The 17,271-nt window shown below is 39.4% G+C and overlaps 1 protein-coding gene across 1 annotated transcript in view; it reads right to left on the reverse strand.

The window, feature by feature from the left end:
• Window positions 1-9,266: 9,266 nt before the first annotated feature.
• The window catches only part of LOC128693749 (carboxypeptidase N subunit 2), a 128,755-nt gene continuing 120,750 nt past the window's right edge, over window positions 9,267-17,271 (reverse strand). The window contains exon 2 of the mRNA XM_053783600.2: window positions 9,267-11,729. Within this exon, the coding sequence (XP_053639575.2) occupies window positions 9,621-11,729 (2,109 nt within the window). The 3' untranslated portion in view covers window positions 9,267-9,620. The remainder of the gene's footprint in view (window positions 11,730-17,271) is intronic.

Below are 17,271 nucleotides of genomic sequence, written 5' to 3' on the forward strand. Positions count from 1 at the left end.
CCTCCCTGTCAGGTATTCCCTTATCCATTGCAGTGCCCTCCCTTTTACATGCGCCTGATCCTCCAGCTTCTGCACTAATCTCTTGTGGGGAACTGTGTCAAAGGCCTCCCTGCAGTCTAGGAAAACGCAATCTACCCACCCCTCTCTCTCGTGTCTTACTTCTAGTACCTTGTCATAAAACTCCAGGAGGTTAGTGATACAGGATTTGCCTTCCATGAACCCATGCTGGTTTTCATTTATAATCTTGTTCCTTTCCAGGTGTTCGACCACTCTCCTCCTGATAATCTTCTCCATGACTTTACACACAATACATGTCAGAGACACAAGTCTGTAGTTTAGTGCCTCGTTTCTGTTTCCTTTCTAAAATATGGGGACTACATTAGCTGTCTTCCATTTCTCAGGTAGTTGCCCAGTTTCAAGGGATGTGTTAAAGATTGTGGTTAGAGGCACGCACAGCATCTCTGCTCCTTCTCTAAGGACCCATGGGGAGATGTTGTCCGGTCCCATCGCCTTTGAGGTATCAAGGTCACTTAGCAGCTTCTGCACCTCCTCCTCGGTTGTTCGTATGTCATCCAACACTTGTTGGTATATTCCCTCTTGATGTTCCCTTCTGTGCTGTCTTCCCACAGCCCTTCCCGTCTCTACTGTAAAAACTTCCTTAAATCTCCTGTTTAGCTCCTCACATGCTTCCTGATCATTTCTTGTGAGTTCTCCACCTTCTATCCTCAGTCTGATCACCTGGTCTTTGATTGTTGTCTTCCTCCTGATGTGGCTATACAAGTTTCGGGGCAGTCTTGACTTTCGAAGCTATGTTATTCTCATACTGTCGCTGGGCCTCCCTCCTTACCTGTGCATACTCGTTCCTTGCTCTGCGACTAATCTCCCTATTTTCATGTGTTCTCTGCCTTCTGTACTTTTTTCATTCTCAATTGCACTTAGTTATTGCCTCCTTACACCGTCGGGTAAACCAGGGGCTCGTTCTGGTCTTCCCATTGTTTCTGTTGACCTTGGGAAAAAACCGTTCCACTGCCTCCTTGCATTTTGTTGTTACAAATTCCATCATTTCATTTACTGGCTTTCCTGCCAGTTCTCTGTCCCACGGAACCTCCTGCAGGAAGTTCCTCAAACCTATGTAGTCCCCTCTTCTATAGTCTGGCTTTTCCCATTCAACTTCTGTTACTCTCTCCACTTGCAACTCTTCTATGTATTCAAAGCACAGAACCACGTGGTCACTAGCTCCTAGGGGACTCCCATATGTGATGTCCTCAATGTCTGAACTGCCCAGGGTGAACACAAGGTCCAATCTTGCTGGTTCGTCCTCCCCTCTCACTCTGGTAGCGTCCTTAACATGATGGTGCATGAGGTTTTCCAGCACCACATCCAACATCTCGGCTCTCCATGTTTTGGGACCCCCATGTGGCTCCAGGTTTTCCCAGTCAATCTCCCTGTGGTTGAAATCACCCATTACTAGCAACTTTGCTCTGCTCGAGTGAGCTCTTCTTGCCTCCTCAGCAAGTGTTTCCACCATTGCTCTGTTGCTCTTGGCCTCCTGCAATTCTGTGGTGGGTTATACATCACTCCAATGACCACCTTGTGCTCCCCAGATTGAAGTGTGTGTGTCGGTGTGTGTGTGTGTGTGTGTGTGTGTGTGTGTGTGTGTGTGTGTGTGTGTGTGTGTGTGTGTGTGTGTGTGTGTGTGTGTGTGTGTGTGTGTGTGTACTCACCTAGTTGTACTCACGTAGTTGTGGTTGCGGGGGTCGATTCACAGCTCCTGACCCGGCCTCTTCAACTGGCCTCTACCCGGTCACTCCTCTGGCTCCGTGAGCTTTATCATACCTCTTCGTAAAGCTATGTATGGATCCTACCTCCACTACATCACTACACAGGCTGTTCCACTTCCTGGCAACTCTGTGACTGAAGAAATACTTCCTAACATCCTGTGGTTTGTCTGAGTCTTCAGCTTCCATCTGTAACCCCTTGCTGCTGTGTCCGATTGAATTCTTCTCATCAACTTCACATCATCTGCAAACAAGGACACTTTGGAGTCTATTCCTTCCGTCATGTCGTTCACCAATACCAGAAACAGCACCGGTCGTAGGACTGATCCCTGTGGCACCCCGCTCGTTACCGGCTCCCATGTGTTTGTGTGTGTGTGTATGTGTGTATGTGTGTATGTGTGTGTGTGTGTGTGTGTGTGTGTGTGTGTGTGTGTGTGTGTGTGTGTGTGTGTGTGTGTGCGTGTGTGTGTGTGTGTGTATGTGTGCGTGTGTTATTCTACTATCATCGTCATCATTATAATTATTATTTTCAATGAGAAATGCAACTCGTGAAGCTTGGTGACAGATTCTCACTGCAGACACACAGTTTGCATCATGTCATCAGTCGAATATAACTCTTCAGTTTGTTTATTGAAATTTATTTCAGTGGTGTTAACATTTTCTTATATATATATATATATATATATATATATATATATATATATATATATATATATATATATATATATATATATATATATATATATATATATATATATATATATATATATATATATATATATATATATATATATATATATATATATATATCTTGAATATAACTCATTACAAGACTCGTATTAGTCATATAAGGCCTGGTGATGATAATCCAAGGAAGCGAAAGGCAGCTCCAGTTCTTTTTGTCAACAGCTCTTCACATGCGATATTGTTTATCCTTGTGTTTCATTTTTGTTTTGAGAAAATAGTGAATTACGAGTGTTAGAATAAATGATTATTTTGTATTTCAGTTTAGGATTAATAGTGCTAGTGTATGATTATACTTTAGTATTATACGTTTGGATTGTTAGTATGTACGACTATTTTTTTTTGTGTGTGTGTTATACGTTTTCAAGGCCATAAACTGAGCTTTATTAATGATAAAATAAATAATCGTAGTAATATTGAGGAAATATAAACTCAAATACCACTTTGAGTACAGGCGACAGATCTTACATTTATTCATCTTCAGATATGAAAAAAAAAAAAACTTGAAAAATAAGAAAAACACTAGTTCCAATTTAACCTTGAGTACAGGTAACATCTCAATGAATTTATTTCATTTCCTTGCTTTCACTTCTGCAAGATCATCTATCACATCATTAAAATGAATGCTCTTCCCTACGTAGGCCTATTTGTACTGTGTAATCCTATAATAGGCTAAATAGAAACGAAGGATTTTTCTCTTAGGTTGCTGCAGCATGGTTTTGGTCATTATTGTTATCTTCTTTAGAGGCTCTATGATGTCACCGCTTAAGTCAGTGGTTCCCAAACTGGGGGTAAATTACCCCCTGGGGGTAATTTAACCATTTTTGGGGGGTAATGGAGGGATGACAGAAAAAAAGTTATGAATTCTGAAAATCAAGAAAACAATGCGGTACCCGGTATGAGGATTATTGTTAACTTTGTCTTAGTATATAAAGTTGTAAAGTAAACCTATTATAAGTAAGTAATAAAGTTAAACCAAATAACAATAAACATCAAAAACTAATATACAGTATTAGAAAAGAAGAAATATATAGCTAAGTGTGTGGAAACCCAAAAGTATTTTGACAAGTATGCTTCAGGACAAAAGTCACTCAGTAGCCCAGATCGACCTGTCCAGTACACGTCACTCACTTCCTGAGGCTGCCTCTATTTCACACTGTCAGTTTATCTGTGAGCATCAGCCGAGGTAGACATAAGCTGGTATGTATGTGTACTGCCCTGTGCAGTATATAGTTAGTATTTACCCACTGTTACTGTGAATTTGTAGCTATTATTAATTTTATATATAATGTATGTGTGGTTCTTACGTTTTCAATGGTTTTGCTAGGATTAGCAGAGTATGCGAGGCTGTATACGTTCACGTTTAGCCATATATATCAATAATAACAACATTTTGTGAAAGGGGTAACATGCTTTATGTGGCATGTTAAATTGGGTAACAAGCTGAAAAAGTTTGGGAACCACTGCCTTAAGTGGTGTCACTCGGGGTAGCCCGCCTCCCCTTACGATGCCCCTGGTCCGATCTGCTCCATAACAAACTTCATTCTATTAAGCCGAGTAAAGGTTTCTGGCCATCTTCTTGTCATCACTGTTGAGGGTGGGAGGCTACTCTCTCCCGTCTTCACATCAGCCACACTTGTCGTACTCATGGGTATCTCATGGAGAGGCGCCCTGTTCCTCTCTGTGAGAATTGTCAGGTTCCAGTATGTTAGCCACATTCTGTTGGATTGCCCACTATATCAACGAGCACCCAGAATTTGCCTCCAACGTCGTCTCCGCTCTGCTGCCCTTTCTTTACCTTCCCTTCTTGCTGATGGACGCTCCTTTAATCCACTAATCCACACTCTCTCATTGACTTTTTAACAGCAACTGATTTACTACACAAACTCTGATGATGATACCTCTAGCACTCCCCTCAGTCCTTTCTACCTCAATCTCTTGCTACCCTCTACCCCAGCACTATCCACTGCCCCTCTGTACTCCATAACCTAATAATCATCCCTCTCCCTCTTGCTACCCAATACTCTTGCATCCTTCCCTGCCCTGCTGCACTGTATAACCCTTGTGGTTTAGCGCTTCTTTTATATTATAATACAGTAATTCACTTCCATTAGCAAGTTTTGCTTCATTAACTTCAAGTTACTATTCCAACTTCACTAAATTTACTACTGTACTTATATTATTAGTAAGTTTTGTTTTTTTGAGTCGATTGACTAATTCCCTCATCACTAACTTTACTACTTATAGTATATTATAAGTAGCTCAGTAGTCTCAATCCTTAATTTTCATTAAAATTTGTTTCTTTGAGTTAGATTGACTAATTCCATCATCACTAACTTTACTACTTATAACATATTATAAGTAGCTCAGTAGTCTCAATCCTTAATTTTCATTAAGATTTGAGAAGCTACCTCTCATACTCAGCAAACATGCCTAAATACATGCACTATTCTGGGTGCAAATCCTTCCAAGATTTCTTTGGATTCTTTATAAAAAAATGCCATCATGACAAGTTCATTCTAAGAAATGAATTATTAGATTGGTATTTTGAGTACTGTGAACGTGAAGGTGTTGCCGCAGCCTCTCCAGTTAATATTGGTCGCACCCTCAGTAGGATGGGCATCAGGGCTGACAGAAGGGTAGGAGGACATAACGGTTTGGATCAACAGTATGCTTATTCTGGACTGGCATGGAGGGACTGTCCACCAGATTACTGTCCAGAAGTTATCATAGAGGAAGGTGAAGAAAATATTGATCCTCTCCTCCTAACATACTGTTACGTCCCCTTGATGAGACTTTGTGAAGGGTCACTTGATGTTGGCATGGAATGAACGAAAGTATGGAGAGAATGAAATGTTTTTAAAATGTGAGGCTCTTTAATATTATTTTGAACAAGGAAAACATTTTATTTTTTTATTAAGAAGTTATTATTTTTATTTTAGATAAGGAGAAGCTTTTATTATTATTATTATTATTATTATTATTAAGAAATTATTATTATTTTAGATAAGGAAAACTTTTATTATTATTATTATTATTATTATTATTATTATTATTATTATTATTATTATTATTATTATTATTATTATTATTATGGATGAGACACAAGATCTTCCACATCATCTTCAAGTTCTCAAGATGGACAATGTGTTAAGATTCTTGTTATTATTATTTACACAATTTCCAGAATATTTATGTTACCAGGATGAACCAGAAGAACCCATGATAAATTATGAACCTCAGTTTTTTCAACTCAAAGACATTACCAGCTACAGAAAATACAGTTAAGAAAAATATATAAACTTTTAATGAATTTGAAAATATATAAAAAAGTAAGCATAAGAGAATAAGAATAAGAGATCTCACCGGAGTATAGAGTTAGGGAGAGAAGAAAGTTCATTTGATTAGGCCTCATTTAGACTATGCTGCTCAGTTCTGGTCGCCGTATTACAGAATGGATATAAATGCTCTGGAAAACGTACAGAGGAGGATGACAAAGATGATCCCATGTATCAGAAATCTTCCCTATGAGGATAGACTGAGGGCCCTGAATCTGCACTCTCTTGAAAGGCGTAGAATTACGGGGGGATATGATCGAGGTGTATAAATGGAAAACAGGAATAAATTCAGATTCAGAAAGGATATAGGAAAGCACTGGTTTGGTAATAGAGTTGTGGATGAGGGGAACAAACTCCTGAGTACAGTTATTCAGGCTAAAACGTTGTGTAGTTTTAAAAATAGGTTAGATAAATACATGAGTGGGTGTGGGTGGGTGTGAGTTGGACCTGACTAGCTTGTGCTGCTGGGTCTGGTGCAGTGCTCCATCCTTGAGTGGAGATGATCAGACTGGGTGGGTCATTGGGCCTATCCGGGTGGGGGGGGTCATTGGTCTAATCCGGGGGGGAGACATGGACCTGCTCCGCATGGGTCAGTAGGCCTGTTATAGTGTTCCTTCTTTCTTATGTTCTTATGTTCTTATAAGTTTTAGTGCCTATGAATATATTTCTGAATTAAAATTTAGTTTATCAGTATTAGTGTGTATGAATATAGTTAATTTAGTGTTTCCACAAGCCTTGAAGAACATTATAGATCTAACCTCTGTAAATCCTCAAATTTCTTTCCTCACCTTCCTCTGCTTGGCTGGCTGCAAGATTAGCACGTCCCTCTGAAGAATTCCGGGCGAAGGATGGAGCCTCCAGCGTTCCTTACGGTGAATGACCCACACGGATTACGAGCATCACCTCCGGTGCATATAGTACTAATTCTTCCTGACTTCCCTTTGCTAGCTAATGAAGTCAACCCTATCATTATTTTTTATTCTATTCATGAGGAAGCTGTAAACTCACAGTGGTCATACACCGCCTGGGAATTGAGAAGGATGGGAAAGTAATCAGATATGATTCGAATCAGGGAAGGATAACTCTAATTCTTCAGCTGATGAGCCCAATCCCAAACTTCCTCTCTTCTTCCCTTATCTGTTAAATGGGAAGGGAAGTAAGGAACCACCAATATATATATATCTGATATATTTATTATTTATGAGTTGTATAAAATTTGTACATTTAAAATAAGCTTCAAAATAACCTATGCGCACATACATACCATATATACAGAACTAACGAAAATATAATGGAACAGGAAAACCTAATGAGAGTATGTTGCGGCATAATGCCGACAAAAAATGAAGCAAAGACAGCTGTAGAATAATCTTTTCTTGTTTTGAGATATGTAGAGCTGAATCAAGTTGGGATGAAGCTCTTCACTGATGGAAATTTCATCAGAGTAAAAGTTTATTCCATACCTGTGTCTTTTCTTCAAAATGAGATGACACATAGAGAGTAACTTGTCGGAAAGAATAAAATATCATTTATGGAGTGAAAAGTATTCACTTGAGAGATAAGTTGGCTGTTGACGGTTCAGGACGATGTGGGGTCCCAAGAACGGGGTCCCAGGCATGGGGTTCCCAAGCATGATATTCCGAGCAAGATTTCTCAGGCACAGGATCCCGAGTTCATGAGTACCAGGAATGGTAAACCGGGTACAGGAGGTCCCGGGCACGGGGAATGGGGTACCGGCTACGGAATTCCAGTAGAAGTTGCCATATATATGGCCCCCATGTTCGGGGTCCTGGGCACGGGGTCTTGAGAACACTGTGTATCATTTACAGTAGCTGTAAGTATATATATATATATATATATATATATATATATATATATATATATATATATATATATATATATATATATATATATATATATATATATATATATATCGTGCCGAATAGGTAAAACTGGTGAGTCAGCAAGAACTCGTATACGTTTCAAGATATATTTTTTCATATATGTTAATGTAAAAATTTAAAATTTGGTACCAAAAGAACCTTAAAAATCTTATCTAACCTTATTATAACAAGTGCAATTTAATTTAGCCTAATCCAACTAAATATATTTTAGATAAGTCTACAATAACTTAATAAACAAATAGTGAAATACATTTTTTCGTTAGGTTCAGAATTATTTTTCAATATGCAAATTTTCGCATGCCTTATCCGGGAAGAACGCTTCTATTAAAGCGAAAATCACAAGTTTTACCTAATCGCACGATATTATATATATATATATATATATATATATATATATATATATATATATATATATATATATATATACATATATATATAAATGTATATATATAAATATATATATATATATATATATATATATATATATATATATATATATATATAAATGTATATATATAAATATATATATATATATATATATATATATATATATATATATATATATATATATATATATATATATATGTATGTATATATATATATATATACATATATATATAATATATATATACATATATATATAATATATATATATATATATATATATATATATATATATATATATATATATACATATATATATATATATACTGTGTGAGTGTGTGTGTGTGTGTGTATGTGTGTGTGTGTGTTTATGTGTGTTTAAATATTTATTCATTTTTTATAAAATTAGGATTGACTAGCACAACAAATATGTATTATACAGTAGGCTATATCCTTCTCTTCACAAATACAAAATTTGAAAAATCCCTGTCTTGAGTGGCGCAAAAAAAAATGAAAAAAGAGTATCCACTCGATGCTTGCTTCAGTGCAAGTAGCTCTGGCAAAAGCTTCGAGGTTCACCATCGCTGATGGTAAAGCAAACACCAAGTTACAAACTCGTGGGCCCCGAATCAACAGCAGCATGTTAACTCTACGAGAATGTGAAAAAATACGAAACAACTTCCACTGCGACATATAAAACACTCCCTTCACACTCATCAACATTATAGAGTAGGAACGGCACAGACTTACTTATGAAAGGCATTATTTTTTTTCCTCTGTCTATGTTATCATAATATTTCAAGGAACTAAAAACTGATGGTTCAGGTCACTTATAAAAAGTCTCAAGAGTAAACTTTGGGGTTAAGCTTCTGCTGTCAGCCTAGTGAAGTTATGAACTCAGTTTTTGGAAGACAATCTCGGGTTCTGTTCTTGGCTGAAAGTAACCATTTGGCGGTCATGTAGATGCAGGCGGCTCCTAATCAAGAACACGCACAAGAACACTCACACGACCCTCTGGAGAACACTCATCACAAGCACAAGGAAAGAGGTATATATATTTATGTATATATATATATATATGTATATATATTTTTTATACATTTTTTATGAGAATATCAATTTGATAATACACTTTCTCTTTAATTAAGAAGCCGGAAAGTCCAAGGAGATCAGTTTCATAGTAAATAATCGCCATCATGAATGGAACACAATTTCCATCAGGAACACCAACAAGAATTTGAAACATTTAAAAACTGGCGGCACGCGCGCATTCCCTGCCGCTCTGTACCAGAAAGCACGACTGCATAACATCATCAGCATAGTCGCAGTCTTCACAGCCCTACCAGTTCAGGAAGAATTCGGTATGAGAGAAATTGCTGAATGCACTTACACTCGAGACCGTTTCTTTCAGAGGCTTGCCTCAGAAACAGATCATTTTCGTCCATAAATGCACACTACACCTGAACGTCATACTAAAGGGTTGGACTGCTGGGTCGGTTCTCCAATGGGATGTTTTGTGATTGGGTATGACTGGGGGGAGGAGTGTGATTGTGGCTGATATCTGGTGTATGGGTCTCTTCGTGAATGTGGTTGATAGCTTGCGTGTGATTTGGAGTGTGATTCTGAACAATAGCTGGGCTATGGTTGCTCACAATGGCCGGGGAATGATTTGGGGCGTGGTTTTGGCCTTCCTCTAACACCTCTTGAGATCCATCAATATCCGTCATCTCATCAATAGTGGCAATGGTGGCGTCAAGTTGGCCTTTGGCAGGCATCTTGGTTGGAGTGCTGTTGTTGTTTTTGCTCTCCTTAAACCTCATTAGTTTTTGCTTTTTGTCTGGGTCATCCTCATACGTATAGTAGAAGGCAGAATGCCGGTTGTACAATACGATGCCGACTATAATGAGTGCCAGCAGAAGAAGAACGAGGACACATCCAGCCACAATGACCAAATAGATTTCCTCTCGCATCATTTTCTTTACTGACCATCCTATATCAATGTCTTCTTGCCGTGTCAGTTGTCCCCGAGGTAGCTCAGGTTCGTCGGTCATCACGTCGAGCGATGGTTCTATCCAGGTAGGCCAGACTGCGAGAGCTGATGGCGTTGTGAAAGGGCAGGCTGGGAGGTCACCTGGTGGTAGGAGGGACAGAACTACTCCAGCTACGCCTCGAGGACCAATGCACTTGATACAGGTCCACACGCGAGGCTCGTCACACCCAGACTCCTGGTCAGGCGCATCCTGGAGCCAGCGCAACAGCGGCCCTGCGTGGCACTGGTCACACTGCCACGGGTTGCCCTCCAAGCGAAGAGTACGAAGCTCAGTGGCAGAGGTCACGGACTCGAAGAAGGCATCGTCAAGCCCCCGGAAACTGTTGAGGGAGAGGTCAAGAGATCTTAAATGGGGTGCGTTAAACAGAACCTCTGTAGAAAAAGTTGTTAGGTAGTTTGCCGACACGTTGAGATGGTGAAGATGGCGAGAGTGTCGTAGAAGTTCCGGTGGTAATCTAGTTAGACCCATGTCGCCTAGACCTAACCGGCGCAGCTGACGGGCCTTTGGCAACACAGTGAGAAGCTGGTCCACGTGAAGTGAGTTGCCTGATAGTTGGATCTCGTGTAACTGGTGAAGCGTATCTTCTAGGGCGCCGGGCTCAAGGTGAGACAGACGGTTGTATGACAGGTCAAGGTGCTTAATGGAACTATTAGCAAAGGCATTAATTTCCAGACGACTAATACGGTTGTGAGCAAGGTGAAGAGATGTCAAAGGTGAACCAGAAATAGCTCCTTTTTCCACAAAGGAAAGATGGTTTCCGTCAAGTCTAAGAGTGACCAAATGGGGTAGAGCAGTGGAGGCTATTCCGAGAGGCACTTGCGTTAGGCGATTATTTCTGAGGTCAAGATCACGCAGCTGTGGTAGAGTCTGCAGAAGTGTACTACTGATAGAGCTGAGGTGGCAACCAGCACAAGAGAGCTGCCGCAGCTCTGGCACGTCAGTAAACCGCTCTGGCTGCAGGTCACCAAGGGGATTATGACTTAGATCAAGACGCTCTAGTCTTGCAAGTCCGAAGAAGATCCTTGGCACTAGTTCGGGAATCATGTTGCTGGCTAGGGTAAGTGTGCGGAGATGGCGCACGTGACGGAAGACTGCCGACGGTACAGACTGGATGCGATTATGACTCAGATCTAAGTGGCGCAAAGCATCCGCCCCACGGAAGTTTGTGTCCATGAGGGCGGAGATGTGGTTATAAGTAAGGTTAAGGACGTGAAGACGATGGAGGCCCCAGAAGGAGTGGGCACCAAGAGCCGGGATCCCTGAGTAAGTGATGTGCACCTCCTCCAACCGCCGCAGTCCCTTGAAGATGGGTCCCAGTGTGAAGCTGTTGGGATTACCGGGCGGCGCCGAAATCAACAGCAGTTCTGTTTCGGTGCCCATGTTCATAACAGGCAGAGGGTCTCTCATTCCCCCGGACTCGCACCGGATGCCTCGCCGCCCACGCTCGTCTAGGGAACAACGGCACTCTCTAGGACACGCCCACGACGTTGCCACGAACGACCATAGCAGCAACAGCAACACTAGCGCCATCTGCAAAAGAAATAAAGTTGAGATGGCACAATTATGAAGTTTCTCCCAGCATAGCCCCGAACCTCAAAAGTTCTATGGAGCAGCAGGGTGACATGGTAATATACTTCATTAATTTCCTAAATAATTGGCATAATTACTCACTTTATCAGATAATATGGTTCACAAGATTTAAAACATACAATAATAGTACAAACATATGATTGATGGAAAATACAAAAGGATCAAAGGATACAAAAAATACGCGGATGTTTATTAGGTATATGAAACGTAATGCATAAAACGAAATCACTCAAAAAATAAAATTACAAAATATTAGCAATATTTGTATGAAATTTGTCTCACGGTCACATTAACTCAAATGAAATGGTTGACGAACTGAAAGAAGCAGGGCAAAGATAAGGCCGCTGGTTACAAGTACGGACAAAAAAAAAAAAATAAAACTGCTTGAAGAAAAATATTTCATAAAATTCTTGCGAATGATATTAATGATATATATATGCTAATAGGAAATCTGTGATAGCTTACAGTAAGGTTGCTTTGGATTAAACATACGTGATAGTAATACAGAAATATGTAGGAAACTATGAATGTGGCAGGTTGATGTAGCTAATCCAGAGGTAACACAGTAGTGTCTATGGAGAACACAAACACATTCTTCGGCACTGTATCATTCATTGTAATCATTGTATAAGATTGAAGAAGAGGACAGAAACTAAGAGCAGTTTTGTAGAAAACAAAATAGATTTTTAGTGTTTTTGCATTGATCGTTTGACAAAATTCTGAAGGTGAACAAAAAATTCTTAATGGTGATAAAAAAAAAAGTCAAATATGGTCGTTTATCCCTCTTTCTAAATACTTTTTTAAAATTCCATTTTAGCGATATTTAACATTTACGTCACAAAAATCATAATACACGATTATACGTTTTTTTCAAGAATAGATATCCCTCTACCCCGCATTCTAGCTGCTGCTAGACCATCGTTCCATCCACAGAACCTTGTTAGCTACAATAAAAGTCAAAATCATATCCTAGTAATATTAACAGGTGACCCTACCTACGATGATTGCTGCAATTTTTTTGCGAGGAGAATCTCTTATCTATAACAGTCTGTTTGATAGGAGAGAGTTCTTGCCCCTTAAGAGTATAATTAATAATGATAAAAAATAATAATTATTATTATTTTAATAATAACAATTATATTAATAATCCCAATAATAGTAATACTAATAATAATAATTATAACAATAATAATAATTGTAATCCGTTTTTTTTTTTTTTGGTATTTTCGAGGACAAAAAATAAAAGGTTACTGCAGCTGGAAATTGTCACAAATGAACATTAAACGAGAAAAAAATTATATGAATTAATTGCATCAATATACTGCTGTGTCTATTACTACGTCGGTGGAACATTGTTTGTAGCTAAAATGATTCAATGCATACAAATTATAGTTTTGATATATCGCTCAGATAATTTGAACGAGGACATTAGTTACTCGTCAGTGAAACACGTTGCCGCTGCATGGTTAGTTTAGCAGCGGTTTTCACCATGAAATTCACTGTGTATAAAGCAACAAGGGGATAAAAAAAAAGGTCACAATACGGTGGCTGGAACATTTCGTACATAACCAGCATTTAGGTCCCTCCTGGACGACCATCAGTTTACTACTGGACTGACAGACCAAAACCTCGTAAGTGGTTTTCTTTCCTAGGTGCTGGGTATTGATGGGTCAGGGCATCGAGTTTCACATTAATATTGGGGACAAATTTCAATTATTCATGCTAGAAAGAATTACCGGAATATTGGCACACATTTGTGTAAATTTTATGTATTCAGATTAATGTTTGAACTGAATATCCAGACGAGCCTGGCCCATGGCTGGGTTCCGGGAGTAAAAAAAAAAACTCTCGGAGCTTATCAAACAAATGTATGAGTGAGAATAGTAGAGTCTGAAAGGACTGGTGTAATATCCGTCTACCTCAACTAATTTCAAATGCTTTCACCATGGTATACTACTATTTCCTCTTATGCGACCCACAACAGTCGAGTAGAACCTAGGTAATTATTTACTGCTTGATAAACTAGTACAGTGCATGTAAGGAGATTTAGCCATAAGTCTTCTTTCACCCGAGAATCGAAACCGGGTCCTTCCAGTTTCGAACCGAGAGTTCTACCACTGAATTTCAAGTCACCTGTGGTTGTAGAGCTGATTTCCCCAGAAGCTAGTGTCCCGGGAGGGCTGGATGACCACCACAAACCAGGGCAAGGTGACGGGTTCCCGAGACCAACATTACTTCCACAATAGCCACGAGTTATGCTATATCGGAATCCTATACGAGATCCGCTGTCCGCTTTGTATGACCAACCGTGCCTGTGGACCTTCACGTGGCGTCGACGTGTCCTGCAGATTTCGGCATTGGTCCTCCTTCTCCTCTATCTCCTCCTCCTCTTCCTCTGTCTCCTTCAATTCGCATTGTTACTCCAACTTCAGCCACTTCAGTGATAGTGGATGACCATGACTGGTTTTCGCGCATTTTACGATGACTTGGTCTGCTGCAGTATTGTATTTTAACCATCATCACTCACACTTCCCATTCCTCTTTCTGTTTATTATTTAAACCTTTTTTCTTCATTTTTTGTTCTGCATCTCTTTCTTCTTCATATTTTGTTCTGCTTTTTTTTCCATTTTATAGTTTTCTTCATCTTTTTATTGTGATTGCTATAATTATTATTATTATTATTATTATTATTATTATTATTATTATTATTATTATTATTATTATTATTAAAATCATTATCATCATAATCATCATCATCATTATCATGATCATCATCACCACTTCATTTTTTTGGGAAGCGCTTGGAAAATGGGATGGGCAGCCGGGAGGGCGATAAGAGATAGTCAGTTTTGACCTTACGATAGAGAGGATGGCTCCAATTGTTTGAATCAAGAGCCCTTCACTACTATATAGGCAACCCACCTAACAGGGAGGACAGTTTCAACGAAGACTCCTCGTATTGATGATTGACGATTTTGGTCATGCTCAAGGCACGATCCCTGCCATGAATTAGGATTGATTCCTATTGTGAGTAAAAGCTGGTCGCTGTCTTGGGCAAATTGAGAGTCCTCCGGTGATTTTTTTAATTGGGATTTTCTTCAGTAAATAAGCAGTAAGGAATGAGAAATGATGGGAAAGAGAAGATGGAAGAGAATAAAAAGGAGATGGGCATGGAGAAAGATGAGGGGAAAGACAGGGAAAGAGAAGGAAATAACAGAGAACAGGGAGCAAAATGGAGTAGAGAAAAGGAATAAAGGAGAAACAAAAGTAGGGAACAGAAAGAATGAAGGCGAGGTAGATACAAGGAAGGAAGGAGAGGAGACATTGGACTTACACCCTTATTGTGATTCCTTTTCTCTTAATGGATACAACTTTTTTCGCCTGATGTGCAAATTGACTATTCTCATAGGTGGTCAAGAGCTGACCATCCATCTTGACGATGGTCCTGCAGAACCAATGGAAGTCAATAATTCAACAAGATGGACTGAGAGCCGCCGTTTCATTCACCACTGTTTCCTCCCCTTTAGTCCCCAAAAAATAGAGTGTGTAGTCGAAACCAAACGTGCTAGACTACGATAGTTCAGTTTAGTTCTTATGCTGCTTCCGTTGCCCCGGCCAGCTGTTGTCTTCCTATGCTCGGGCGAGCGCGTTCGTGGGTGGGTGCACGTGGGGTGTGTGTACTCACCTAGTTGTGGTTGCAGGGGTCGATTCATAGCTCCTGGCCCCGCCCCTTCACTGGTCGCTACTAGGTCCTCTCTCTTTGCTCCATGAGCTTTTCCATAGCTCGTCTTAAAGTTATGTATGGTTCCTGCCCCACTACATCACTTGCCAGACTATTCCACTTCCTGACAACTCTATGACTAAAAAACTACTTCCAAACATCTCTCTGACTCATCTGAGTCTTCAACTTCCAATTGTGACCCCTTGTACTTCTTTAGTCATAGAGTTGTCAGGAAGTGGACAAGTCTGGCAAGTGATGTAATGGAGGCAGGAACCATACATAGTGTGTGTGTGTGTGTGTGTGTGTGTGTGTGTGTGTGTGTGTGCGTGTGTGTAATTAGCAACAGGAGTAGATATATGTTCACTAATATAACCAGGCATTCACGAAGGGGAAACCTTTAAGTGGTTGCCTGTTTTTTCCTCTTTTCTTCCTTCCTCCTATTTTTTCAAGTTTCTGATCTTCAATTTGGTGCTAAGCTCTGGTTCCACATATTTTATGATAGGAGTGATACATATTGTGTACAAAATCCAGTAGGTTACTTTAAATGGGTGTTCATCGAATCTATTCTGATATTTGACATCACGTCAATGACTGCTGTTTGGTGGATTTAGTCGTCGTGCTGTTCACTTTCAGACTATTTCCCTGTGACAATGTTTGTAGTTTATTTCCTCAAGTGTATCCTGTCTCTGGGGTCATCTCTCCTTCCAAGAATTGTATGACAATGCACTTATTTGGATTCCACGACCTTTCACTTAATACATTACCTTGCACTTTTCAGTCTACTTAATTACCTATTCCCTTTTTAACTCTTTGCAATAAAATATATCATCATAATTCGTCTAATAGTATTTAAAAATCTATTAATTGTATCACTTATTACATCTCTTATTAATTCTTCCCAGTATTACATAATTCCTTTTGGAATATTAAGTATTTTTTAGCACCCTTCAACCCCTCCCCCTTTTCCTCAGTTTACAACTATGAAATAATGTTCTCATTCGAAATATTTTTTATTTATGTATTTTTTCATATATTTGCATCACACTATATGCATCTCCAGTGCCTTTCAGTGCAACTTTTATAAACTCTCTGGGAGTATTTCAGTTAATCTTCTGTGAACCTTTTCTATCGTGTCCATGTATTTATGTAGGTTTTAGCACCACAGAGCCGCTGTTTAATTCAATTTCAGCAGAAGAGAGATAGAGAGATTACTATCGTGGGAAACAGTTGGCTGTAGCTCCAGCGAGGACCCTTTATGAGCCGTGACCAAATGTGGAGACCAGTTGTTGAGCATTAATGCTTCAGTTACGGATTAAATATGCGCGCTTAATTTTTTCATGCTCGAGGGAAGAGTTTACTCTGGTATTTTTAATTTCAGCTTGTCAATATTGCTAACGAGCAAGTTTAATTTTCTCGTTGAAAGAAAAAAATATGAATAGCATGTGAAGATTAGTCAGACCTACAGTAAATTGTGTACTACACACACTCATCATTTTGGTCCTTTGTTTTCTCGACAGTTGGTTATCATTGCTGGCATAAGAAAATGATTTTTTCTTCGTCGCGAGCAGACAAGAGGTAGAAGTCTTGGGCTCTCTTGTCTTGAGACGAAAGGTAAACATCGAAATTCTCCTTGTCTGACGGAAACAACGTGTTTTTTTCCTTCTTCATCCTCACTCAGTCATTGTGACAGAGGCAATGTGTCGCCCGTTCACCCATTGTGAGTGGAAAGATATAGTGTCCATCCACTATAACGGCGACCGC

Source organism: Cherax quadricarinatus, chromosome 34, assembly GCF_038502225.1.
Source record: "Cherax quadricarinatus isolate ZL_2023a chromosome 34, ASM3850222v1, whole genome shotgun sequence".
Lineage (NCBI taxonomy): Eukaryota > Metazoa > Arthropoda > Malacostraca > Decapoda > Parastacidae > Cherax > Cherax quadricarinatus.